This window comes from Chiloscyllium plagiosum, unplaced genomic scaffold (assembly GCF_037043375.1).
Source record: "Chiloscyllium plagiosum isolate Xiang-an unplaced genomic scaffold, Cpla_swu_hap1 HiC_scaffold_13, whole genome shotgun sequence".
Classification (NCBI taxonomy): Eukaryota; Metazoa; Chordata; class Chondrichthyes; order Orectolobiformes; family Hemiscylliidae; genus Chiloscyllium; species Chiloscyllium plagiosum.
Window position 1 is genome coordinate 66867370 of NW_028270151.1, and position 27113 is coordinate 66894482.

Genomic DNA, 27113 nt, shown 5'->3' on the forward strand with positions numbered 1-27113 from the left:
CTCACTTGGCACCAGCGAGCTACCAATTAGGGCAACAATGCTTGTTAAATGCCTCATTGATAGCCAAACTCAGCATGTTAATATTCACCTTTCTACTTCAACAAACCTGCCAAACAAGCTGGATGCCAAGAAAACTCAATATGCAAACTAAAGTGAGTAGATGGTGGATTCAACAGACTCCTTACGCTGAATGACCTCCATGTTGTGTATGGCCAAACTGCAGATCAGGACAAGATCCACATGTACCAGCTGCGGGCACCCCTTGTCCACAGACATTGAATCTGGCATTCTCGAACCCCTCACAACCATCATGGCACCTCTCCCACACACTGGAAGGATGATCTGCAAGCGCAGACATGCAATTGGGTGTCACAGTCGCTCAGTGGTTAGCACTGCAGCCTCACAGCACCAGGGTCCCAGGTTCGATTCCAGCCTTGGTTGACTGTCTGTGTGGAGTTTGCACATTCTCCCCGTGTCTGCATGGGTTTCCTCCGGGTGCTCCGGTTTCCTCCCACAGTCCAAAGATGTGCAGGTCAGGTGAATTGGCCATGCTAAATTTCCTGTAATGATAGGTGCATTAGTCAGAGGGAAATGGGACTGGGTGGGTTACTCTTCGGAGGGTCGTGGACTTGTTGGGCCGAAGGGCCTGTTTCCACGCTGTAGGGAACCTAATCTAATCATTGCAGGCTGAATTGGTATTGAAATGCTGTAGCAGGGATTAGTTTGTGTGCAGAGACAAAGGGTTGGCTCATGGATGGACAAGGCTGCACCTCAGGGCTTCTGGCTTGCTTTCTTAGTATGTGTTCATGAGTGCCTACCTGCATGTTAACCATATCTTTGCCTTGCCTGGCCTGCAAATTAGCGTAATGACACATCCAGACGGCGTGCCCTTCTGGTCAGCAATCCTCAGTCAAGGAGGCGGACATCTTGTCAGATGCCACCTTGCTGTGTCAGTCTCACACCTGTACCATGTATCAGCAGCTGTCATGACAAGCACCCTGTGTGGGTCTAGGTTCTTGAGCAACAAAACAGTTCCTCAAGCTCTGTAACTTCAAAACTTGAGAGAGTTGGAGCCCATTCCAGTCAATCTATCCTCAAATGACAACACCGTCATTATAGGGATCAATTCAACACATTGATCAATTGAACACTGGTAAGATTGGCAGATTTTCTTACTTAAAGGAGGCTATGGGACCAAAAGAATGTCTACAACAATCTAAATTTTAATTCGAGAAAAAAAATACTTCCAGATGTTTTTAAAACACTCAATTCAAGTTTTCAAATACGAAGTCACATTCTCTGGAGCATTAATTCAGTTCTCTGGATGACTAGACCAGTAACATAACTGCAACACAATCAAATCCCTGGCTGTTTATTTGCAAATTAAAATCATTAATTACTTATTCTGAACATCTGGTTTAAACAGCAATAACTAACTTGCCAAAACAAGGTTGATAGTTCACGAGAAACCAAAATAAAATCTCGCGCACACATTTCCACAAGTGGGATATTTGGTAGAGATCAGCCTGCAGGAAATGGATAAAAAAACTTCTGGAAAACAGAAGATAACCGCCTGCTCATGGGAATAGATTTAGACATTTTGGACAAAAATATAGTCAAAATCATGGCACATTCTTCAAATTAAATTAAGTTGATGTGTTCTTAAATACTCAGTGCCTCAGTATTAATAAGAATGAGGAGAGTGCAAGAGAGTGTGTTTTGACGGACAAAAATCCCACGAGGATTCACTGCCAATTTTAACAAACCTGGACAATTACATTGAAAGCTGACTAGAAACTTGCAGACTTGCTGTTGTAATTAGTAACCAACACAGGGTGCCAAGTTGTATTTCATGTAAAAAAACGTTTCAATTTCATTCTGTGACGCCTTTCTCTATAATTGCTTGGACAATGAATGGTAAAAGATATTGTTCAGTTCTGCAAACATCATTACCATTTACAATTCAAATGATAATTATTACTTTCTGTGGAGCTTAACCACAAGGAATTATTCAACTCTGCCCTTAATCTATTTGTAATGAGGTAGAGGTTATGTGCCATGATTTTCAGACTGGATACCGAGGTCACTGGCCTCAATAATTTTCTTTTAAAAGCAGTAAGACAAATACTTATCACATCGAGACTCTGTGGACCTGTCAGATTTGATAAAATCTGTCAAAACATTTAATCAAGTTATTTAATATGGGTTATTGCTTTTCAAAAGCTATTGTCATTTGGGATATAATTGACTACAGATAAACATACATTTTTGGTTGAAGCATGGAATATCAATGAGTTGAACCAGTTACTGTCATTATACACAATTCCCAGCTGAGACCAAATCCTTCAATACATAATTTCAATCAAGGAATAAAGTGTCCCCCAGTTATTCACATTTTTAGTCTCTAATTGCTTAGCATCAGGGCCATCATTCCTGCATGTCAGTCATCTGCAACACAAAGTCAGGATTTGATTTTTACCACTTGCATCGACAGTTGTATCCTTCAGTATGAGATATGTATTCTATTCAAGAGGTACAAGGAAGATTCTAATGCTACTGGATGACAAGTTTCAGTCCACTTCAATGTTCTCTGAGCACACTTGAAATTGTCACAGCATTACTCCACATTGCACAAAACTTTGGCAAGTGGCCAGACTTCAAACAGCTCTTTACACATCGGTTCAGCTGACAGCAATTTTCCCATCCTGGATCTATTTTTTCCCATGTATCACTTCCAAGTTAATCCTCATCAGCAGAACTGGATAAGGCACGTGCAATGTTGAAAGTTTGCGATACAGCACTAATAGTATTTTCTGCGCCCCAGTCCCCTTCACAGTGTTGCAAGGGCATGTCAGCTCACAACAATGTATGAGCTGATTCTTATGGTGGAGCTTTTTACATCTATGAGATGACAGGGCCTACTTGGTCTAGTGGCACAGAAGAAAACCACTTCAAATTCTCATTTATTGCATGTCAGCAACCAGTTGCAGATTACATTGACATGGTGGACTTATTACAGAGACATTAAGGATGATCAGAGTTGGGTCTCATTGCTTCAATAGCCTACAATGTTTGCCCAAAAGTCCAAATAACATCATCGTTGTAAATGGTGTTTATGGCATTCCTCAATGTTAACCCATTTAGATTCATATATTACACACGTAAGTATGTGGTATAATAGAAGAAGGTAAAGCAAGGACTGCAGATGCTGGAAACCAAAGTCTACATTAGAGTGGTTCTGGAAAAGCACAGCAGGTCCGGCAGCATCCGAGGAGCAGGAAAATCAACGTTTCGGGCAAAGGCCCTTCATCAGGAATAGAGGCAGAGTGCCTGCAGGGTGGAGAGATTTTCCGGCTCCTCAGATGCTGCCTGAACTGCTGTGCTTTACTAGCACCACTCTAACCTAGAGTATAATAGAAGAACCTGACTTTATCTTTTGCTCTCAAGTTAAGACACAAGGCTTTTATTTTGATTTAGGAGTATTAGTGGCATTAAGTATCTTTATCCAGAATTGCTGAACAGATGATCCATCTCAGCCTCCTCCTGAGGTCCCAAGCTTCACTCTCTGTCATATCAAGGAAATAGCTGAAATAAACTGACTCTTTACAAATTGCTGCATTCTTCTTAAGTTGTTTTTTTCTTGTATTTCAATCCAAATGAATGCAAGATGAAACGCTTTTGCCTTCTGCCTATCTTTAACAACATTTAAGCTCTGTGCTACTGAATATTTAAGTTTAAACTCTGTGCTAATGAATATTTATTTGCACTGGATAGATTATGTAAAGGCGATGGGGCCTGGCAATAGTGCTGAAGACTTAAACTCCAACACTCAAGAAGATTGACATCAGCCTTCAGGACACAACAGCCTACTTGATAGGCACACTACCCCCTTAAATGTTCACTTTCTACATGACTGATACATAGTAACAGATCTGTATATCATGCACAATTTGCAGTACAGTAACTCATGAAAGCTTCCTCATCTGCACTTTCCAAACCCTGACTTCAAATGGCAACGGCATCAGACACATGGGAACACCACCAATTGCAAGGTCCTCTTGAACACAGTGGCCTGACTTGCAATTACATCATTGTTACTTCATTGCCTCTGGCTCAAAGCCCTGGAACTACCTTGCTAACAGCTCTGCCAGTGTACCTGCCCAACTTGGATTGCAACTTTTCTGCTTCTCAGTGGCCATTAGGATGGACAATAGCAGCTGGTCTAGCCAATGGCAGCCATATTCCCATGAATGAATAAAAATGTCTACTAACATATTCAATAAAGTTCACAAAATACATTATGCCACGGAACACTTGGAGGAGGAGTTATTTGTACAATGAAGACATTTTCCAATTTACTTTAACTCAAATGGCGCAATATTCTTAATGAAGAGCCTACAGAAATGCTGATCAAAGCTTATCTTGCTTAAGCAAACTGTTTTGTTTGAATAGAAGCAACAGCAATAAAGATCAAACCAATATCCAAGTGCTAACTAACTCAAGTCAGATATGGTGACTGATACAATGCATTTCATTAAAATTCATTTAGGCTGCAAAGTTCAAGTCATAAAAGTAGGCAGAAAGTGCAGGTCTAAGGATAAAGTGCAGCACACTGTGCAAAGGGAGTGAAAACCATGTTTCTGAAGGTCAGAAGCAAAAACAATTCCCAGTTTACATTGACTAATGACAGGGATGCAAGATGAGAGAAAAAAGAATGGTTTCTTTTATCTTCACAAAACTGAATGGCTGAATAAGAAAGCGATTTGAAAATGAGAGTGTGAAAGAAAAACAGATAGGTAAGACAAGACATAGAAAGCATGATTGGAAAGCAGGAAGATAGACTGATCTCCATACAGATAAAAGGAGATATCACAAACTGCAAATTCAAACACAATATTAAACTAAATGCAATTTAGTAAACTATTATCCAAATAATATTCAAATTATTTTCATAGAATGTGTTATTTCTGGTATCTTTTGATAAGGTGAACATTTAACTGTGTTGAACAGCTTTACATTAGAGGCTGCCGAGATTCTCTGTCTTTAGCTGGCACATCTCCTTTATGTTTAGTTTGCGATTGTGTGCTGAGGTTCTTCATTGGACTTTTTTAAAGACCTGTTTGCTTTTTACTTCACCAACCCGCAGTTCCTGGAAGTGGGTGAGGATGAGGGCAAGAGAGGAAATTAAAACAGATAAAATTAATCAATCTCTTTAACCATCTGTAAACTGTATTTGAAAGGGGGGAAACAATTTATTCTGCATTGTAAAGGGTGCTGAATGATTAGCAAGTAGACTCTAACCAAGGCCATGGAGGACTCACCAATGGACAGTTACTCTTCAAGCAAGACCAATTGACTCTGAATGATTAAGATGCTCTCGTGCACCAGAGAACAATGTTCCCTCATGTTTTTTGCTTATTCAACAAAAGTATAATACTACACATTTTCTACTTGCAGAAGTCAGGGCCCTGTGAATGAACGTAAGTAACTTCAAGTAAACCTAAGTGAGCCACAGTGCAAGTTCCTGATACCTTGACACTCTTTTCTCATGCAGTAAAAATACTTTTCCTTTTGAAATTTGATATTTTTGCAATTGACTCATGAGTGCAAAAAGTAGTTTCAACAGCAGGTCTCTTTTTAAAAGAAATACTCAAGTGCTGACTTACCAAATAATATTTCAGGTCATTCTTTAAGTGGTCAGGATTTGTCCTGATCCTAAACCCTATTGTAATTAACACAGCTTCAGAAAGGGCATTGGAGTCCTGACATTGCAGACTGTAAAAGTTGTTGTTTGCGTGGAAGACACCACATTTTCCCAAATCAAACATAAGTCATGAACTGTAAGAATTTGTTATTGAATCATTTGGTTCTCAGGTCTTCTTCCTGCTCTATGCTGAGTTAATTTGTTTTCAATAAACTTTAGTTTCCAAGGATAGGGTAGAGAAGGGAGTGAAAAACTGAAACAGTGACCTCAGACCTGGATGCTTCATGAACAAAGGTTTAATCTCTGCTGACAGGCCAAACTGACACCAAACAAAATTGCCCTTGTTTTATACATAATGAGTTCAGAATCCAAGATTAATTACCAGCCTCGGGAGGAGGAGAGGAAAACCTATTTTAACACGTCAAATTAAAAACAATGTTGCAGCATTATGATGGTTGCCACATGGCGGCAAGGCGGCTCAGTGGTTAGCACTGCAGCGTCAGGGACCCAGGTTTGATTCCAGCCTCGAGCAACTATCTGGGTGGAGTTTCCATGTTCTCCCCATGTCTACATGGGTTTCCACCTTGAGCTCCAGTTTCCTCCCACAGTCCAAAGATGTGCAGCTTAGGTGGATTGGCCATGCAAACTTACCCATAGTGTCCAGGGAAATGCAGGGTAATGGGGATAGGGTCTGGATGGGATGTTTTTCGGGCAGTCAATGCAGACTTGATGGGCCAAATGGCTTTTCCCTACGTTATAGGGATTCTATGATTCTGTGGCATGGTATAGGTGCAAACTACCATGTTAACTACCACTGATCCCAGTTAAACTCCAGACATGAACCAGATGGTCAGCAATGAAGTGAACTGGAGACTCATCCACTGTTCCAGAAACAAAGCAGGGCTATTTTAATATACAGGACATCAACTAAACCCTATTGACTAACTTCACACCTGGAACAGACAGGGAAAAAAAAACACACAGCCCTAAGAGTATCCACTGACACTAGGTCGCGGTACAGTTAGATTTTTGGTTGTCTTGTGTATAAGGGGCCAGCTCTGTTCCCCCTATCTTGATATGTAAAATACAAAAGCATATTAATTGGTGCTCCGAATGGCCCTGGGTCTTTTACCCAATGGGAATGCTGCATTGGTTTTCCGAGTTAGGCCATCAGTCAAAATTACAGTCAGGTCTCAACGGCATCATCAGGACCCAACACACTTGGGTAACAGATGAATCTGGCACATTTGGTGGGGTGGAATTCTTGTTGCCTACTCAGTAGGACACAAGAGTGACTTCAGGCTGGTTTTGGCTAGTAAATATTGTGGGTGATTTTAACTGCTCATCCATACAAAATATGTTTGGCTGGTGGGGTTAAAACTGCTGGAATTTGTTAAGTACAAAATTGAAAAATGCTTGCTTGCGAGCGAGTAAATAATTTACCAAATACAAGTAGCCAAATTTAAGCTTTACTAATTGTATAAGACACATCACAGAAATTAGAATGCTGGATTTATTTATAAATTCAGGCTCTTGCCCACGTTTGACCAAGCTTTTAAGTTAAAAAAAAGTAATGGTTTTACACATAAAACTTAGCTTGGCAAGCAAAATCCCCTTTGTCCTTTACTCATGCCACTCAAATCAGTATCTGGGAATCATAGATAGCAATGCAGATTAATTTGTAATTTATTTTAATCTATCTCAACATAGAAGTGAATGGAACATCTGAGAGATCTATCATACTATAAATCCTGATTGTAAGAACAGGTTAGACTTTAACCAAGTACAGATTATATTTGTTTTAACATTTGAGAGACCTAATTAATTTTGTTGGAAGCGAAGTCTTCTACAAAATCTTTTGTCTATTCTGAAAGAGCTGAAACCAAGTGACTGGCTGGAGAGACAGCAGTGCCGAGAGATTTGACTCCCATCATGAAACCTTAATGGATTATTAATCACCAGTCCTGGAAAATGGGAGGCAATACTGATTTATTGATAAGCGATACATTCAGTTCAAATTGAAGATAACTTAAATTCTGATGCTAATCACATGGAACTCCATTTCGTTGAGGATATCAGATGTGTCTGCTGGAGGTATGTGACACAGGTCAACATGCAACATGTGACTTAAGGTCAGTATTGCCATTTTGGGGATTAATGATCTGTCTAAAGCCTACTCAAACCCACAAATGAACATATTTTCAACAGCAGAAAGAAACCCCATTCAACCGTGCTAACAAGATTATCACTACTTCCAGGTTAGTTGCTAATTGTTTTCTACTACTTTTTCTTGTGACTGTGGCTTCCAGGATTGTCTAAAGTTGGTAACCTAAACAAAAGGTCCTCTTGGAGTTTGTCCTTACTTCACTGATTCTGTGCAAACACTCCCTTCAACAAATCCCCTGGCCTGTAGCTGAACTGGAAGAATGAGAAGAGGCACCACAAGCTGCTGTACAGAGACAAGAACGCAATGGTGGTGAAGTGGGGTTCTCAATTGGAAACTACACCACCAAGGGTGTTCAAGAAATCATTCTCCTACCTCAAACTCGGCAAGCAGCAGCATATCAGCTATCCTTGCATCATGAAGAATGTCCTCTCTGAAAATGCAAAATGCTAAGAAATCCAGCAGGTTTGGCAGCATCCACAGAACAAGAGACAAAGTTAATATTTGAGTCCAGTACAATTCTTCTTCAGAACTGAATGGGATGAGGAAATAAAATGGGACCAGAGGAAGAGGATTGGGAATAAGTTTCCATCATCTTAAATGGTTATTGAAGTCCTGCTGTTGGCTTTAGCTTAAGTCATGGCTGCTCCAATAATTGTGAGCACTGTCTCCTCCTCTGAGATGAAAACATGCAGTTGTGCCCATCCTTATTGGCTGGGCACTGTCACCTCCTATCACCATATGCCACCTTGTTCAGATACAACAGGAAGTGTAAGTGAGTATGGTGCAATGTGTTTCAATGATGCTGATGTCAGGGTTGAGAAGGTGACAGTATTTACAAACTGCGATGTGGATAAGAGACTTACATCATTGCTGAGTGTGAGGGCTGAATGAGGAATATGAAATGTCCAAATTAGTCATGGTCAGTAGATATTGTTGGTAAATGAGTGATGGGGCTCTGCTGTATTGAGGAGTAAGTGAGGATAGGGGTATGGTTATATGGGACATGGGCACTTGAAGATGCTTTCACTGACCACTAGCTTAAGAGATCATATACAACATTGCAGTCGAGTTGTTGGGACCATTACAGGGTCCTTCATCCTGTTTCCGGGCCCTCAGTAGATAGGCAACATTTCTTCCTCCCCACCTTGTGCTCACAAAATCCCTACATCGTGGAAGCAGGCCATTCGGCTCATCAAGTCCATTCCGACCTGCTGAAGATGATTCCACCCACCTATCCTAACCCTGTAACTCTGCATTTCCCTTGGCTAACCCACCTATTCTCCACATCCCTGGACACAATGGACAATTTAGCACGGCCAATCCACCTAACCTGCACATCATTGAACTATGGGAGGAAACCAGTGCACCTGGAAGAAACCCACGCAGACACGGGGAGAACGTGTAAACTCCACACAGTCGCCTGAGGATGGAATCAAACCCGGGTCCTTGGCGTTGTGAGGCAGCAGTGCTAACCACCGAGCCACCATGCCACCCTGTAGTTTAAATTCACTGTGGTCTAAAATGGAAACAAAATACAATTAAAACAATGTCAAATGTACATAACAGAATCTCTTCTAAATTAATTTCAGCTTTCTACATGTTTACTATTGGCCATAATAATTAATCTCATATGGTTTTGCGGGCCCTGGTGAAGGTTCCAGCCACTTGACAGTACACTCAGTGCCTGCTGGACACTGCAATCATTTCATTGAGGAAGGTAGCATGAAGTTTGAATACTGACTGCATCAGGAGATATGGAATTTCTCGGCTGACATTCTGTAAGTTTCAAACAGCAAAAGCCAATTGTACTTACTTGCAAAATACAAGTCCTCTGAACATATAAAAACATTGTATTATTCAGCAACAAATGACATACCAGATGCAGTTCATCACCTTCCACCCACTGTGTCCATCCTCGACCCTGTTTCTCTCCTATTTGTACACACACAAGTTTATCTCCATCCCAATTCACTGTGGTCTAAAATGGAAACATAAAACAATTCAAATAACGTAAAATGTCCATAACAGAAACTATTAGAGCCATAAAAATGTACAACATAGAAACAGAAACTTCAGTCCAACGCATCTATGACCAGATATCCTAAATTAATCCCATCCCGTTGCTAAATCAATTTCAGATTCGTACTTCTCTAATAATTGGCAATAATAATTCATGTTCCCTATTAATCTAAAGACTTTTATCAGGAGCATTTCTCATTGGCTCCACAGTTCTGCTTGAACAGTCATAGCCTCAATTGTATACTTGTGAAAAGTCACTGTCTCTAATCAGCTGAAGTCTTCTTTGTTGGATGTACTTTAATTCAGATAATAAATCAGCCAACATTTCCTTTACATTTTAAGTTCACTATAGTTCAACTCAATTAAATGACTGAAGCATGACTGCCAATTGTATGGATACTCTACATAATGCAAAATTAACTTGGAACCTTAGGTATTATATAAAGTCTGAAGGCCTATATTTCAATTTTGTACAAGAATTATCAGAAACCACTGCACCTGAAATGTTCAGTAGTTTCTTAATTTTTCCTGAAATTTCCACATAGTAATTCCAATTGGTCATTACAGCTAAGATGTCACAAATGGCATGTAACTTCTGAAGTCTTAAGAATTTGAATTGATACTAAATTGATTAAAATGAACTAACTTTTCAAAACATACATTAAATGTGTGCATTAGATGAGACCTCCTGAAATGTGACTGACTAGATAACATTAGTCTTCAGGTTTCTAACTTTCACAAAGTATATCTTCTGTGCACTATGCACAACAAAGTAATAAATACAATTGAATATAAGCTATATACTGCCTCTAACTCAGATAATCAGATGTTTGACTTAACAAATTGACTGCAGAGAGAGAGCTTATTTCATCCTCCAACGTGCTTTGACTTATTGGAGCGTAGTATATACTCAACGTTTTAAAACAAAAGCTATAGTCAGGTACATAGCATTTTCATCATTAACAACATCAAAATGTATATCTCCAATTATAGCTAATAAGTTATAGAGCTGGTAAATTGGTAACTGAGGGAAAAATATTGGCTAGATCACTGGACGCACCTTGCAGTTCTTTGAAAATACCAAAGAATCATTGTGTCAAAAAGTGTGGTGCTGGAATAACACAGTCAGTCAAGCAGCATCTCAGGAGCAAAACAATCGATGTTTCGAGCATAAGCTCTTCATCAGGAATGTGGAGGAGGCCCAAGGGGGGCTGAGAGATAAATAGGAGGGGGTGGAGTTAGGGGGAAGGTAGCTGGGAACGTGATACATAGATGAACGTGGGGGTGATGGTGATAGGACAGAGTGGAGGGTAGGGCGGATAGGTGGGAAGGCAGAGTGGAGGGTAGGGTGGATAGGTGGGAAGGCAGAGTGGATGGTGGTGCAGATAGGTGGGAAGGCAGAGTGGAGGGTGGTGTGGATAGGTGGGAAGGCAGAGTGGAGGGTGGCGCGGATGGTGGGAAGGCAGAGTGGATGGGGGTGCAGATAGGTGGGAAGGCAGAGTGGAGGGTGGCGCGGTTAGGTGGGAAGGCAGAGTGGAGGGTAGCGCGGATAGGTGGGAAGGCAGAGTGGAGGGTAGCGCGGATAGGTGGGAAGGCAGAGTGGAGGGTAGCGCGGATAGGTGGGAAGGCAGAGTGGAGGGTGGCGCAGATAGGTGGGAAGGCAGAGTGGAGGGTAGCGCGGATAGGTGGGAAAGCAGCGTGGAGGGTGGCGCGGATAGGTGGGAAGGCAGTGTGGAGTGTGGCGCGGATAGGTGGAAAGGCAGAGTGGAGGGTGGTGCGGATAGGTGGGAAGGCAGAGTGGATGGTGGTGCAGATAGGTGGGAAAGCAGAGTGGAAGATGGTGCGGATAGGTGGGAAGGCAGAGTGGAGGGTGGCATGGATAGGTGGGAAGGCAGAGAGGAGGGTGGTGCGGATAGGTGGGAAGGCAGAGTGGAGGGTGGCGTGGATAGGTGGAAAGGCAGAGTGGAGGGTGGCGCGGATAGGTGGGAAGGCAGAGTGGAGGGTGGCGCGGATAGGTGGGAAAGCAGAGTGGAGGGTGGCGTGGATAGGTGGGAAGGCAGAGTGGAGGGTGGCGCGGATAGGTGGGAAAGCAGAGTGGAGGGTGGCGCGGATAGGTGGGAAGGCAGAGTGGAGGGTAGCGCGGATAGGTGGGAAGGCAGAGTGGAGAGTGGCGCGGATAGGTGGGAAGGCAGAGTGGAGGGTGGCGCGGATAGGTGGGAAGGCAGAGTGGAGGGTGGTGCGGATAGGTGGGAAGGCAGAGTGGATGGTGGTGCAGATAGGTGGGAAGGCAGAGTGGATGGTGGTGCAGATAGGTGGGAAGGCAGAGTGCAGGGTGGCATGGATAGGTGGGAAGGTAGAGTGGAGGGTGGTGTGGATAGGTGGGAAGGCAGAGTGGAGGGTGGCGTGGATAGGTGGAAAGGCAGAGTGGAGATTGGCGCGGATAGGTGGGAAGGCAGAGTGGAGGGTGGCGCGGATAGGTGGGAAGGCAGAGTGGAAGGTAGGGCGGATAGGTGGGAAGGCAGAGTGGAGGGTGGCGTGGATAGGTGGAAAGGCAGAGTGGAGGGTGGCGCGGATAGGTGGGAAGGCAGAGTGGAGGGTGGCGCGGATAGGTGGGAAGGCAGAGTGGAGGGTGGCGCGGATAGGTGGGAAGGCAGAGTGGAAGGTAGGGCGGATAGGTGGGAAGGCAGAGTGGAGGGTGGCGTGGATAGGTGGAAAGGCAGAGTGGAGGGTGGCGCGGATAGGTGGGAAGGCAGAGTGGAGGGTGGCGCGGATAGGTGGGAAGGCAGAGTGGAGGGTGGCGCGGATAGGTGGGAAGGCAGAGTGGAAGGTAGGGCGGATAGGTGGGAAGGCAGAGTGGAGGGTGGCGTGGATAGGTGGAAAGGCAGAGTGGAGGGTAGCGCGGATAGGTGGGAAAGCAGAGTGGAGGGTGGCGCGGATAGGTGGGAAGGCAGAGTGGAGGGTGGCGCGGATAGGTGGGAAAGCAGAGTGGAGGGTGGCGCGGATAGGTGGGAAGGCAGAGTGGAGGGTAGCGCAGATAGGTGGGAAGGCAGAGTGGAGAGTGGCGCGGATAGGTGGGAAGGCAGAGTGGAGGGTGGCGCGGATAGGTGGGAAGGCAGAGTGGAGGGTGGCGTGGATAGGTGGAAAGGCAGAGTGGAGGGTGGCGCGGATAGGTGGGAAGGCAGAGTGGAGGGTGGCGCGGATAGGTGGGAAAGCAGAGTGGAGGGTGGCGCGGATAGGTGGGAAGGCAGAGTGGAGAGTGGCGCGGATAGGTGGGAAGGCAGAGTGGAGGGTGGCGCGGATAGGTGGGAAGGCAGAGTGGAGGGTGGTGCGGATAGGTGGGAAGGCAGAGTGGATGGTGGTGCAGATAGGTGGGAAGGCAGAGTGGATGGTGGTGCAGATAGGTGGGAAGGCAGAGTGCAGGGTGGCATGGATAGGTGGGAAGGTAGAGTGGAGGGTGGTGTGGATAGGTGGGAAGGCAGAGTGGAGGGTGGCGTGGATAGGTGGAAAGGCAGAGTGGAGATTGGCGCGGATAGGTGGGAAGGCAGAGTGGAGGGTGGCGCGGATAGGTGGGAAGGCAGAGTGGAAGGTAGGGCGGATAGGTGGGAAGGCAGAGTGGAGGGTGGCGTGGATAGGTGGAAAGGCAGAGTGGAGGGTGGCGCGGATAGGTGGGAAGGCAGAGTGGAGGGTGGCGCGGATAGGTGGGAAGGCAGAGTGGAGGGTAGCGCGGATAGGTGGGAAAGCAGAGTGGAGGGTGGCGCGGATAGGTGGGAAGGCAGAGTGGAGGGTGGCGCGGATAGGTGGGAAAGCAGAGTGGAGGGTGGCGCGGATAGGTGGGAAGGCAGAGTGGAGGGTAGCGCGGATAGGTGGGAAGGCAGAGTGGAGAGTGGCGCGGATAGGTGGGAAGGCAGAGTGGAGGGTGGCGCGGATAGGTGGGAAGGCAGAGTGGAGGGTGGTGTGGATAGGTGGGAAGGCAGAGTGGATGGTGGTGCGGATAGGTGGGAAGGCAGAGTGGATGGTGGTGCAGATAGGTGGGTAGGCAGAGTGCAGGGTGGCATGGATAGGTGGGAAGGTAGAGTGGAGTGTGGTGTGGATAGGTGGGAAGGCAGAGTGGAGGGTGGCGTGGATAGGTGGAAAGGCAGAGTGGAGATTGGCGCGGATAGGTGGGAAGGCAGAGTGGAGGGTGGCGCGGATAGGTGGGAAGGCAGAGTGGAGAGTGGCGCGGATAGGTGGGAAGGCAGAGTGGAGGGTAGGGCGGATAGGTGGGAAGGCAGAGTGGAGGGTAGCGCGGATAGGTGGGAAAGCAGAGTGGAGGGTGGCGCGGATAGGTGGGAAGGCAGAGTGGAGAATGGCGCGGATAGGTGGGAAGGCAGAGTGGAGGGTAGCGCGGATAGGTGGGAAGGCAGAGTGGAGGGTAGCGCGGATAGGTGGGAAGGCAGAGGGGAGGGTAGCGCGGATAGGTGGGAAGGCAGAGTGGAGGGTAGCGCGGATAGGTGGGAAGGCAGAGTGGAGGGTGGCGCGGATAGGTGGAAAAGCAGAGTGGAGAGTGGCGCGGATAGGTGGGAAGGCAGAGTGGTGGGTAGCGCGGATAGATGGGAAGGCAGAGTGGAGAGTGGCATGGATAGGTGGGAAGGCAGAGTGGAGGTTGGCGCGGATAGGTGGGAAGGCATAGTGGAGGGTAGCGCGGATAGGTGGGAAGGCAGAGTGGATGGTGGTGCAGATAGGTGGGAAGGCAGAGTGGATGGTGGTGCAGATAGGTGGGAAGGCAGAGTGGAGGATGGTGCGGATAGGTGGGAAGGCAGAGTGGAGGGTGGCATGGATAGGTGGGAAGGTAGAGTGGAGGGTGGTGTGGATAGGTGGGAAGGCAGAGTGGAGGGTGGCGTGGATAGGTGGGAAGGCAGAGTGGAGGGTGGTGCAGATAGGTGGGAAGGCAGAGTGGATGGTGGTGCAGATAGGTGGGAAGGCAGAGTGGATGGTGGTGCAGATAGGTGGGAAGGCAGAGTGGAGGATGGTGCGGATAGGTGGGAAGGCAGAGTGGAGGGTGGCATGGATAGGTGGGAAGGCAGAGTGGAGGGTGGCATGGATAGGTGGGAAGGTAGAGTGGAGGGTGGCATGGATAGGTGGGAAGGTAGAGTGGAGGGTAGTGCAGATAGGTGGGAAGGCAGAGTGGAGGGTGGCGTGGATAGGTGGAAAGGCAGAGTGGAGGGTGGCGCGGATAGGTGGGAAGGCAGAGTGGAGGGTGGCGCGGATAGGTGGGAAAGCAGAGTGGAGGGTGGCGCGGATAGGTGGGAAGGCAGAGTGGAGAGTGGCGCGGATAGGTGGGAAGGCAGAGTGGAGGGTGGCGCGGATAGGTGGGAAGGCAGAGTGGAGGGTGGTGCGGATAGGTGGGAAGGCAGAGTGGATGGTGGTGCAGATAGGTGGGAAGGCAGAGTGGATGGTGGTGCAGATAGGTGGGAAGGCAGAGTGCAGGGTGGCATGGATAGGTGGGAAGGTAGAGTGGAGGGTGGTGTGGATAGGTGGGAAGGCAGAGTGGAGGGTGGCGTGGATAGGTGGAAAGGCAGAGTGGAGATTGGCGCGGATAGGTGGGAAGGCAGAGTGGAGGGTGGCGCGGATAGGTGGGAAGGCAGAGTGGAAGGTAGGGCGGATAGGTGGGAAGGCAGAGTGGAGGGTGGCGTGGATAGGTGGAAAGGCAGAGTGGAGGGTGGCGCGGATAGGTGGGAAGGCAGAGTGGAGGGTGGCGCGGATAGGTGGGAAGGCAGAGTGGAGGGTAGCGCGGATAGGTGGGAAAGCAGAGTGGAGGGTGGCGCGGATAGGTGGGAAGGCAGAGTGGAGGGTGGCGCGGATAGGTGGGAAAGCAGAGTGGAGGGTGGCGCGGATAGGTGGGAAGGCAGAGTGGAGGGTAGCGCGGATAGGTGGGAAGGCAGAGTGGAGAGTGGCGCGGATAGGTGGGAAGGCAGAGTGGAGGGTGGCGCGGATAGGTGGGAAGGCAGAGTGGAGGGTGGTGTGGATAGGTGGGAAGGCAGAGTGGATGGTGGTGCGGATAGGTGGGAAGGCAGAGTGGATGGTGGTGCAGATAGGTGGGTAGGCAGAGTGCAGGGTGGCATGGATAGGTGGGAAGGTAGAGTGGAGGGTGGTGTGGATAGGTGGGAAGGCAGAGTGGAGGGTGGCGTGGATAGGTGGAAAGGCAGAGTGGAGATTGGCGCGGATAGGTGGGAAGGCAGAGTGGAGGGTGGCGCGGATAGGTGGGAAGGCAGAGTGGAGAGTGGCGCGGATAGGTGGGAAGGCAGAGTGGAGGGTAGGGCGGATAGGTGGGAAGGCAGAGTGGAGGGTAGCGCGGATAGGTGGGAAAGCAGAGTGGAGGGTGGCGCGGATAGGTGGGAAGGCAGAGTGGAGAGTGGCGCGGATAGGTGGGAAGGCAGAGTGGAGGGTAGCGCGGATAGGTGGGAAGGCAGAGTGGAGGGTAGCGCGGATAGGTGGGAAGGCAGAGGGGAGGGTAGCGCGGATAGGTGGGAAGGCAGAGTGGAGGGTAGCGCGGATAGGTGGGAAGGCAGAGTGGAGGGTGGCGCGGATAGGTGGAAAAGCAGGGTGGAGAGTGGCGCGGATAGGTGGGAAGGCAGAGTGGTGGGTAGCGCGGATAGATGGGAAGGCAGAGTGGAGAGTGGCATGGATAGGTGGGAAGGCAGAGTGGAGGTTGGCGCGGATAGGTGGGAAGGCATAGTGGAGGGTAGCGCGGATAGGTGGGAAGGCAGAGTGGATGGTGGTGCAGATAGGTGGGAAGGCAGAGTGGATGGTGGTGCAGATAGGTGGGAAGGCAGAGTGGAGGATGGTGCGGATAGGTGGGAAGGCAGAGTGGAGGGTGGCATGGATAGGTGGGAAGGTAGAGTGGAGGGTGGTGTGGATAGGTGGGAAGGCAGAGTGGAGGGTGGCGTGGATAGGTGGGAAGGCAGAGTGGAGGGTGGTGCAGATAGGTGGGAAGGCAGAGTGGATGGTGGTGCAGATAGGTGGGAAGGCAGAGTGGATGGTGGTGCAGATAGGTGGGAAGGCAGAGTGGAGGATGGTGCGGATAGGTGGGAAGGCAGAGTGGAGGGTGGCATGGATAGGTGGGAAGGCAGAGTGGAGGGTGGCATGGATAGGTGGGAAGGCAGAGTGGAGGGTGGCATGGATAGGTGGGAAGGTAGAGTGGAGGGTAGTGCAGATAGGTGGGAAGGCAGAGTGGAGGGTGGCGTGGATAGGTGGAAAGGCAGAGTGGAGGGTGGCGCGGATAGGTGGGAAGGCAGAGTGGAGAGTGGCGTGGATAGGTGGGAAGGCAGAGTGGAGGGTAGCGCGGATAGGTGGGAAGGCAGAGTGGAGGGTAGCGCGGATAGGTGGGAAAGCAGAGTGGAGGGTGGCGCGGATAGGTGGGAAGGCAAAGTGGAGAGTGGCGCGGATAGGTGGGAAGGCAGAGTGCAGGGTGGCGCAGATAGGTGGGAAGGCAGAGTGGTAGGGTTGCGCGCATAGGTGGGACAGCAGAGTGGAGGGTGGCGCGGATAGGTGGGAAGGCAGAGTGGAGGGTGGCGCAGATAGGTGGAAAAGCAGAGTGGAGGGTGGCGCGGACAGGTGGGAAGGCAGAGTGGAGGGTAGCGCAGATAGGTGGGAAGGCAGAGTGGAGGGTGGCGTGGATAGGTGGAAAGGCAGAGTGGAGGGTAGCGCGGATAGGTGGGAAGGCAGAGTGGAGGGTGGCGCGGATAGGTGGGAAGGCAGAGTGGAGGGTGGCATGGATTGGTGGGAAGGCAGAGTGGAGGGTAGCGCGGATAGGTGGGAAGGGAGAGTGGAGGGTAGCACGGATAGGTGGGAAAGCAGAGTGGAGGGTAGCGCGGATGGTTGGGAAGGCAGAGTGGAGGGTGGCGCAGATAGGTGGAAAAGCAGAGTGGAGAGTGGCGCGGATAGGTGGGAAGGCAGAGTGGTGGGTAGCGCGGATAGATGGGAAGGCAGAGTGGAGAGTGGCATGGATAGGTGGGAAGGCAGAGTGGAGGTTGGCGCGGATAGGTGGGAAGGCATAGTAGAGGGTAGCGCGGATAGGTGGGAAGGCAGAGTGGATGGTGGTGCAGATAGGTGGGAAGGCAGAGTGGATGGTGGTGCAGATAGGTGGGAAGGCAGAGTGGAGGGTGGCATGGATAGGTGGGAAGGTAGAGTGGAGGGTGGCGCGGATAGGTGGGAAGGCAGAGTGGAGGGTGGCGTGGATAGGTGGGAAGGCAGAGTGGATGGTGGTGCAGATAGGTGGGAAGGCAGAGTGGATGGTGGTGCAGATAGGTGGGAAGGCAGAGTGGAGGATGGTGCGGATAGGTGGGAAGGCAGAGTGGAGGGTGGCATGGATAGGTGGGAAGGTAGAGTGGAGGGTGGTGCAGATAGGTGGGAAGGCAGAGTGGAGGGTGGCGTGGATAGGTGGAAAGGCAGAGTGGAGGGTGGCGCGGATAGGTGGGAAGGCAGAGTGGAGGGTGGTGCAGATAGGTGGGAAGGCAGAGTGGAGGGTGGCGTGGATAGGTGGAAAGGCAGAGTGGAGGGTAGCGCGGATAGGTGGGAAGGCAGAGTGGAGGGTAGCGCGGATAGGTGGGAAAGCAGAGTGGAGGGTGGCGCGGATAGGTGGGAAGGCAGAGTGGAGAGTGGCGCGGATAGGTGGGAAGGCAGAGTGGAGGGTGGCGCAGATAGGTGGGAAGGCAGAGTGGAGGGTTGCGCGCATAGGTGGGACAGCAGAGTGGAGGGTGGCGCGGATAGGTGGGAAGGCAGAGTGGAGGGTGGCGCAGATAGGTGGGAAAGCAGAGTGGAGGGTGGCGCGGACAGGTGGGAAGGCAGAGTGGAGGGTAGCGCGGATAGGTGGGAAGGCAGAGTGGAGGGTGGCATGGATAGGTGGGAAGGCAGAGTGGAGGGTGGCATGGATAGGTGGGAAGGCAGAGTGGTGGGTAGCGCGGATAGATGGGAAGGCAGAGTGGAGAGTGGCGCGGATAGGTGGGAAGGCAGAGTGGAGGGTGGCGTGGATAGGTGGAAAGGCAGAGTGGAGGGTGGCGCGGATAGGTGGGAAGGCAGAGTGGAGGGTGGCGTGGATAGGTGGGAAGGCAGAGTGGAGGGTAGCGCGGATAGGTGGGAAGGCAGAGTGGAGGGTAGCGCGGATAGGTCGGAAAGCAGAGTGGAGGGTAGCGCGGATGGTTGGGAAGGCAGAGTGGAGGGTAGCGCGGATGGGTGGGAAGGCAGAGTGGAGGGTAGCGCGGATGGGTGGGAAGGCAGTGTGGAGGGTGGCATGGATAGGTGGGAAGGCAGAGTGGAGGGTGGCATGGATAGGTGGGAAGGCAGAGTGGATGGTGCTGCAGATAGGTGGGAAGGCAGAGTGGATGGTGGTGCAGATAGGTGGGAAGGCAGAGTGGATGGTGGTGCAGATAGGTGGGAAGGCAGAGTGCAGGGTGGCATGGATAGGTGGGAAGGTAGAGTGGAGGGTGGTGTGGATAGGTGGGAAGGCAGAGTGGAGGGTGGCGTGGATAGGTGGGAAGGCAGAGTAGAGGGTGGCGCGGATAGGTGGGAAGGCAGAGTGGAGGGTAGGGCGGATAGGTGGGAAGGCAGAGTGGAGGGTGGCGTGGATAGGTGGGAAGGCAGAGTGGAGGGTAGCGCGGATAGGTGGGAAAGCAGAGTGGAGGGTGGCGCGGATAGGTGGGAAGGCAGAGTGGAGGGTGGCGCGGATAGGTGGGAAAGCAGAGTGGAGGTGGCGCGGATAGGTGGGAAGGCAGAGTGGAGGGTGGCGCGGATAGGTGGGAAGGCAGAGTGGAAGGTGGCGTGGATAGGTGGGAAGGCAGAGTGGAGGGTGGCGCGGATAGGTGGGAAGGCAGAGTGGAGGGTAGCGCGGATAGGTGGAAAGGCAGAGTGGAGGGTGGCGCGGATAGGTGGGAAGGCAGAGTGGAAGGTGGCGTGGATAGGTGGGAAGGCAGAGTGGAGGGTAGCGCGGATAGGTGGGAAAGCAGAGTGGAGGGTGGCGCGGATAGGTGGGAAGGCAGAGTGGAGGGTGGCGCGGATAGGTGGGAAAGCAGAGTGGAGGTGGCGCGGATAGGTGGGAAGGCAGAGTGGAGGGTAGCGCGGATAGGTGGGAAGGCAGAGTGGAGAGTGGCGCGGATAGGTGGGAAGGCAGAGTGGAGGGTGGCGCAGATAGGTGGGAAGGCAGAGTGGAGGGTGGTGCGGATAGGTGGGAAGGCAGAGTGGATGGTGGTGCAGATAGGTGGGAAGGCAGAGTGCAGGGTGGCATGGATAGGTGGGAAGGTAGAGTGGAGGGTGGTGTGGATAGGTGGGAAGGCAGAGTGGAAAGTGGCGTGGATAGGTGGAAAGGCAGAGTGGAGATTGGCGCGGATAGGTGGGAAGGCAGACTGGAGGGTGGCGCGGATAGGTGGGAAGGCAGAGTGGAGGGTAGCGCGGATAGGTGGGAAGGCAGAGTGGAGGGTGGCGCGGATAGGTGGGAAGGCAGAGTGGAGAGTGGCGCGGATAGGTGGGAAGGCAGAGTGGAGGGTAGCGCGGATAAGTGGGAAGGCAGAGTGGAGGGTAGCGCGGATAGGTGGGAAGGCAGAGGGGAGGGTAGCGCGGATAGGTGGGAAGGCAGAGTGGAGGGTAGCGCGGATAGGTGGGAAAGCAGAGTGGAGTGTGGCGCGGATAGGTGGGAAGGCAGAGTGGAGGGTGGCGCGGATAGGTGGAAAAGCAGAGTGGAGAGTGGCGCGGATAGGTGGGAAGGCAGAGTGGTGGGTAGCGCGGATAGATGGGAAGGCAGAGTGGAGAGTGGCACGGATAGGTGGGAAGGCAGAGTGGAGGTTGGCGCGGATAGGTGGGAAGGCATAGTGGAGGGTAGCGCGGATAGGTGGGAAGGCAGAGTGGATGGTGGTGCAGATAGGTGGGAAGGCAGAGTGGATGGTGGTGCAGATAGGTGGGAAGGCAGAGTGGAGGATGGTGCGGATAGGTGGGAAGGCAGAGTGGAGGGTGGCGCGGATAGGTGGGAAGGTAGAGTGGAGGGTGGTGTGGATAGGTGGGAAGGCAGAGTGGAGGGTGGCATGGATAGGTGGAAAGGCAGAGTGGAGGGTGGCGCGGATAGGTGGGAAGGCAGAGTGGAGTGTGGCGTGGATAGGTGGGAAGGCAGAGTGATGGTGGTGCAGATAGGTGGGAAGGCAGAGTGGATGGTGGTGCAGATAGGTGGGAAGGCAGAGTGGAGGATGGTGCGGATAGGTGGGAAGGCAGAGTGGAGGGTGGCATGGATAGGTGGGAAGGTAGAGTGGAGGGTGGTGCAGATAGGTGGGAAGGCAGAGTGGAGGGTGGCGTGGATAGGTGGAAAGGCAGAGTGGAGGGTGGCGCGGATAGGTGGGAATGCAGAGTGGAGGGTGGCGTGGATAGGTGGGAAGGCAGAGTGGAGGGTAGCGCGGATAGGTGGGAAGGCAGAGTGGAGGGTAGCGCGGATAGGTGGGAAAGCAGAGTGGAGGGTGGTGCGGATAGGTGGGAAGGCAGAGTGGAGAGTGGCGCGGATAGGTGGGAAGGCAGAGTGGAGGGTGGCGCAGATAGGTGGGAAGGCAGAGTGGAGGGTGGCGTGGATAGGTGGGAAAGCAGAGTGGAGGGTGGCGCGGACAGGTGGGAAGGCAGAGTGGAGGGTAGCGCGGATAGGTGGGAAGGCAGAGTGGAGGGTGGCGCGGATAGGTGGGAAGGCAGAGTGGAGGGTGGCATGGATAGATGGGAAGGCAGAGTGGATGGTGGTGCAGATAGGTGGGAAGGCAGAGTGCAGGGTGGCATGGATAGGTGGGAAGGCAGAGTGGAGGGTAGCGCGGATAGGTGGGAAGGCAGAGTGCAGGGTGGCTCGGATAGGTGGGAAGGCAGAGTGGTGGGTGGCGCGGATAGGTGGGAAGGCAGAGTGGAGGGTGGCATGGATAGGTGGGAAGGCAGAGTGGAGGGTGGTGTGGATAGGTGGGAAGGCAGAGTGGAGGATGGCGCGGATAGGTGGGAAGGCAGAGTGGAGGGTGGCATGGATTGGTGGGAAGGCAGAGTGGAGGGTAGCGCGGATAGGTGGGAAGGGAGAGTGGAGGGTAGCACGGATAGGTGGGAAAGCAGAGTGGAGGGTAGCGCGGATGGTTGGGAAGGCAGAGTGGAGGGTAGCGCGGATGGGTGGGAAGGCAGAGTGGAGGGTAGCGCGGATGGGTGGGAAGGCAGAGTGGAGGGTGGCATGGATAGGTGGGAAGGCAGAGTGGAGGGTGGCATGGATAGGTGGGAAGGCAGAGTGGAGGATGGCGTGGATAGGTGGGAAGGCAGAGTGGAGGATGGTGCAGATAGGTGGGAAGGCAGAGTGGAGGGTGGTGCGGATAGGTGGGAAGGCAGAGTGGAGGGTGGTGTGGATAGGTGGTAAGGCAGAGTGGAGGGTGGTGCGGATAGGTGGGAAGGCAGAGTGGAGGGTGGTGCGGATAGGTGGGAAGGCAGAGTGGAGGGTGGTGTGGATAGGTGGGAAGGCAGAGTGGAGGGTGGCATGGATAGGTGGGAAGGCAGAGTGGAGGATGGTGCGGATAGGTGGGAAGGCAGAGTGGAGTGTGGTGCGGATAGGTGGGAAGGAAGATGGACAGGTACGACAGTTCAAGAGGGTGGTGCTGAGTTGAAAGGTTAGATCTGGGATAAGGTGGGGGGAGGGGTGATGAGGAAACTGGCGAAATTGAGATTGACCCCATGTGGTTGGAGGGTCCCAAGGCAGAAGATGAAGCGTTCTTCCTCCAGGCATCAGAGGGCTAGAATTTGGAATCTTTAACCACACAGGATCAACGTCAATTTCATCAGTCTCCTCATCTCCCCTCCCCCCACCTCATCCCAGATCCAACCCTCAAACTCAGCACCGCTCTCTTGAACTGTCCTACCTGTCCAACTTCCTTCTCATTTTTCTGTTCCACCCTCCACTCCGATCTATCACCATGACCCCTTACCTACACCCACCTATCGCATTCCTAGCTCCCTTTCCCCCCAGCCCCACCCCTTCCCATTTATCTCTCAGCTGCTGTTGGGCTCCACCTCCCCTCCATGTTCCTGATGAAGGGCTTATGCCCAAATCCTCAGGTGCTGCCTGACTAGCTGTGCTTTTCCAGTGCCACACGTTTTGACTCTGCAATCCTCACTTTCTCCGAGGATCGTTGGTGTCTACCTCAGACAGCAGGTGAAACCCCGATGTACTGTCTCAAACAGAAACTATCAACATTTCCTCAGTAATGCACTGGAATGGCAGACAATGTAATGTGCTCATGTCCTGGTGCAGGAGTCGCTGCAACCTTCAGCTCACACACATTTTTCCCTCCATGTTCCTGAAAGTGAGGGGCAGGGCAGCAGAGCATCCAGGATCTGAATGAACAGGGTACCTGTCTCACAATGTGTCTTTTGAACCGATGAGATTTAATAATTGAAAAACAACTAGAAGAAATGAGGATAATGAATTAAAGGAATTAATTTCATGACAAATTAGATGCGAAAAGCGAATTAAAGAGGAGGAACAAAAGGTTGGGCTAAGCGAGAAAAAAACACAAAGGAAAATAAGAAATATTTCTTAAAATGTTGTTTCATCAAAATCTCTGAAAACAATTCACAACCTGAAGAAACGGGACTCTGCATTTCTTGTTGTTGATTTTCAGAACCTAAAACTAACACTTAGGACATTGTTAATTGATTATACAGGTTTGCACATCACCTATTTGTCCTAATGATCTCTGGCAATATCAATTCAGAAATTACAGCAATAACATGCCATTTAATAAAAGTCATTATTGAGGTAGACAATGAAATCATTCTTGTAAAGTTACTGATGGAGCAGTAGAACTGGAACAGCAACTTTGGCTACTGGCATTCAACCATGTATATATAGTAACTATACCCTGGAAGCTACTGAACTACGTACACAGAAAATATACCAGTACCATTTGGTGCATCATTGTTTTAACAGTACAAAATGGCACAAATCTGTCTGAAATACATACAGAATGTTTGTATCCATTGCAAATTTGACTCAATATATAGAAGCACTAAAACGCTGGTTACAATCCTGGCCTCACAGTGATTGGTGTATGCTTAGTTTTGGCAGTATTTCCAAAATTTGGACTAACAGCAAAAGCCATCCTAATCAGAGGTTTAACAGGATCCTTCAGTCACACAATGCTTACCGTACATTGGCGGTCATCTATCCCAGTTAAATCCTCAGGAAACTCCTTGCCAATATCAAATTCCATGAGATAATTCCGGAAGCTGCTGATGGTTTTAATGATCATGTGATCTCCTGTCTGAGCAATATCTTTGTCTGGTTTCAGCAAAACCGCAATTTTCCGCAAAGCAATGTTTACATCTATGCAAAAATGGAAGGTAATAATATGTTGAACTGAAACAAAATCCAACATTGAACTTTATACTGTGACATTAGTCATGGTATTAAGTGAAAATTGTATACTATAGTAAAATTAAAAAAAATGTCATTATTATCTTGTATATATCCACTCTAGGAAAAAGTAAAGACTGCAGATGTTGGAGATCAGAGTCAAAACGTGTGGTGCTGGAAAAGCACAGCAGGTCAGGCAGCACCCGAGGAGAGCCAACGTTTCGGGCATATGATGAAGGGATTGTGCCCGAAAAGTCGATTCCCCTGCTTCTTGGATACTGCCTGACCTGCTGTGCTTTTACAGTGCCACGCTTTTTGACATATATACAGTCTAGTCTACATACTGTTAATGTGGTATTATGAGTTGAATCCATTAATATGACTACATCGGAATACAGGACTTAGGGACAGCTGTATGCTCTTGCTCTTCAAACCTGCTTCACCATTTAACAAGTGACAGTCCTAGACATCAAGGAGCCCTGGCAAAACTTGAATCAATGGGAATCAGGGGAAGACTTTCTGTGGGTTAGAGTCATACCTGCCACATCGGAAGATGGTTGTGGTTGTTGGAAGTCAGTCATTGCAGCTCCAGGAGCTCCTCAAGGTAGTGTCCTGGGCCAAACCATGTTTAGCTGCTTCATCAATGACCTTCCCTCCATCATAAGGTCAGAAATGGGGATGGTCACCAGTTATTACACAACATTCAGCACCATTCATGACTCCTCAGACACTGAAGCAGTCCATGCCCAAATGCAACAAGATTGGGACAATATCTAGGCTTGGGCTAACAAGTGGCAAGTAACATTCACACCACACGAATGCCAGGCAATGACTATCTCCAATAACAGACAATCTAACCACCATCTCTTGATGGTCAATGGCATTATCATCACTGAATCCCTCACTATCAACATGCTGGGTGTTAGCACTGACCAGAAATTGAACTGGACTTGCTATATAAACACAGTGGCTACAAGATTAGGTCAGAAGCTATGAATATTGAAGCAATTAACTCACCTTCTGACTCCCCAGCACTTATAAACCATCTAACAGGGGCAAGTCCCTACTTGCCTGGATGGATGTAGCTGCAGTAACAGTCAAGAAGCTTGACACCATCTAGGTCAAAGCAGCCGCTTGATTGGCACTACATCCACAAGCATCCCCTCTCAACAGCACCTACACTCAGTAGCAGCAGTATGTACTAACTATAAGATACACTGCAGAAATTCAGCAGCACCTTCCAAACCCACAATCACTTCCATCCAGAAGGACAAGGGTAGCAGATATATGGGAAAACCACCACCTGCAATATCTCCTCCAAGACACTCACCATCCTAACTTGGAAATATATCGCCGATCCTTCACTGTCGCTGGGTCAAAATCCTGGAATTCCCTCCTTAAGAGTGTTGTGGGTCAACTGTCAGCACATGGACTGCATTGGTTCAAGGCAGCAACTCACCATTACCTTCGCAAGGGCAACTAAGGAATGGCAATAAATTTTGACCAGCTAGCGACATTCCCATCACATTTGTGAATAATAATAATAGATCATGACTACTCTGGCTGTGGTCTCAACTCCATTTTCTTGTCCCTTGGCTTCACTGATTATCAAAAATCTATTTTATTCAGTCTGGAAAAAAAATCACTAATTCAGCCTCCATTGCTTTAAGTGCAGAGGATTCCACGTAGTCGTGACCCTCTGAGAGAAAAGAAATTCATCTTGTCTCCATTTCAAAAGGGGAGACCTCATATTCTTAAACAGTGTCTCTCTATTCTTGTCTCCCACACAAAGGGAGCATTTACTTGGTAGCCAACCTCAGCAGGTAAATCTTATTATCTTTCTATCAAGTTATCTCTCATTCTTCTAAGCTCCGAAGGATATAGGGCTCACCTGTTCCACCTTTCCTCTTAAGTCTGTACTAGGAATGAGTGGGGTCAACGTAATCTGAACAGCCTCTAACTTTAAACATTATCTGATATGTGATATGACACTGACATTAATCAAAATGAAGGCTCTGATGTTTGATGTAGGAGGAAATTCCTAAAGTAAGCTATAAATTAAATCACCTGTAATTCAGTCATGCTGCATATTGTTGAATTGGTATTAATGAAAGACTTGCATTTTCTTATATCTTTCAGCATCCAAAGCACTCCATCACCAATGAAAAACTTCTGATATTTTATAATTAGGTTTTAATAATGTATCTGTAATTGCAGCAACAATTTCCTTTTAAAAACAAAGCCCTAGTTAAATTGATTCCATAACAAAACACAGAAACACTTCAACAGACAATATTACTCTCATTGAAAAGTTGCGGTGATATCAAATTTGTCACCTTACTGTCAATTCTCAAAGCATTAGTTTAAATATCGTGCCAAATACTGAGTGCAATTTCAGCTTACATCAACACCAATGGCCAGATTTTTACCTAGTGCTTTTAGATACTCTTCAAAGTTCTCGTTGGATATCATTTTCCAGTATCCACTGAAATCAGTTGACATTTCTAAATCTTCAGAAACAGAAGAGCTGAAGTGTTTGCCACGGTTTGCAGGCTTGTCCTCACTGAGTTCACAAACATGTAGAGACTATAGTCCAACACACTTTATTAGCCCGACTCTCACAATGCAAGTCTTTTGATCCGATTAATTGGAGAATGCTGCAATGCATTTTCCGGTCAGACTCAGAAATCCCGTTTGCTGAAATCAATGATGATTATTAAGTAACCCTTTATTATAGCCTTCTGTGTCTCACAAAAGATGGATTCTATGCTTTAATTTCTTTTCTTGAAAGTAGAATACTCCTGATTACAGTGACATCATAATAAGATGAGAGCCAAACCCAAATGGTT

General features: G+C 49.4%; 1 protein-coding gene across 2 annotated transcripts; it reads right to left on the reverse strand.

The window, feature by feature from the left end:
* Positions 1 to 1203: 1203 nt before the first annotated feature.
* rbp1.1 (retinol binding protein 1, cellular, tandem duplicate 1) lies at positions 1204 to 26945 on the reverse strand. 2 transcript variants are annotated; one of them, XM_043702022.2, is made up of 4 exons: positions 26694 to 26945; positions 24056 to 24234; positions 9748 to 9849; positions 1204 to 5149 (listed from the first exon to the last, which is right to left on the reverse strand). In XM_043702022.2, exons 1-4 carry the CDS (start codon positions 26764 to 26766, stop codon positions 5096 to 5098), a joined length of 408 nt encoding a protein of 135 aa, XP_043557957.1. In that variant the 5' UTR covers positions 26767 to 26945; the 3' UTR covers positions 1204 to 5095. The 2 variants fall into 2 exon arrangements, with proteins under 2 accessions (XP_043557957.1, XP_087849822.1); XM_087993696.1 differs by lacking the exon at positions 26694 to 26945 and adding an exon at positions 24803 to 24911.
* Positions 26946 to 27113: the final 168 nt, after the last annotated feature.

Bases quoted from the DNA above. Each gene is read 5' to 3' on its own strand.
- rbp1.1 (XM_043702022.2), bottom strand. From the start codon at position 26,766: ATGTCAACTGATTTCAGTGGATACTGGAAAATGATATCCAACGAGAAC. The intron at 24,235-26,693 runs GTAAAAATCTGG...ATTTTTGCATAG, and splicing joins AGAGTATCTAAAAGCACTAG to ATGTAAACATTGCTTTGCGG. The intron at 9,850-24,055 runs GTAAGCATTGTG...TTTCCATTTTAG, and splicing joins TAGATGACCGCCAATGTACG to ACCACAGTGAATTGGGATGG.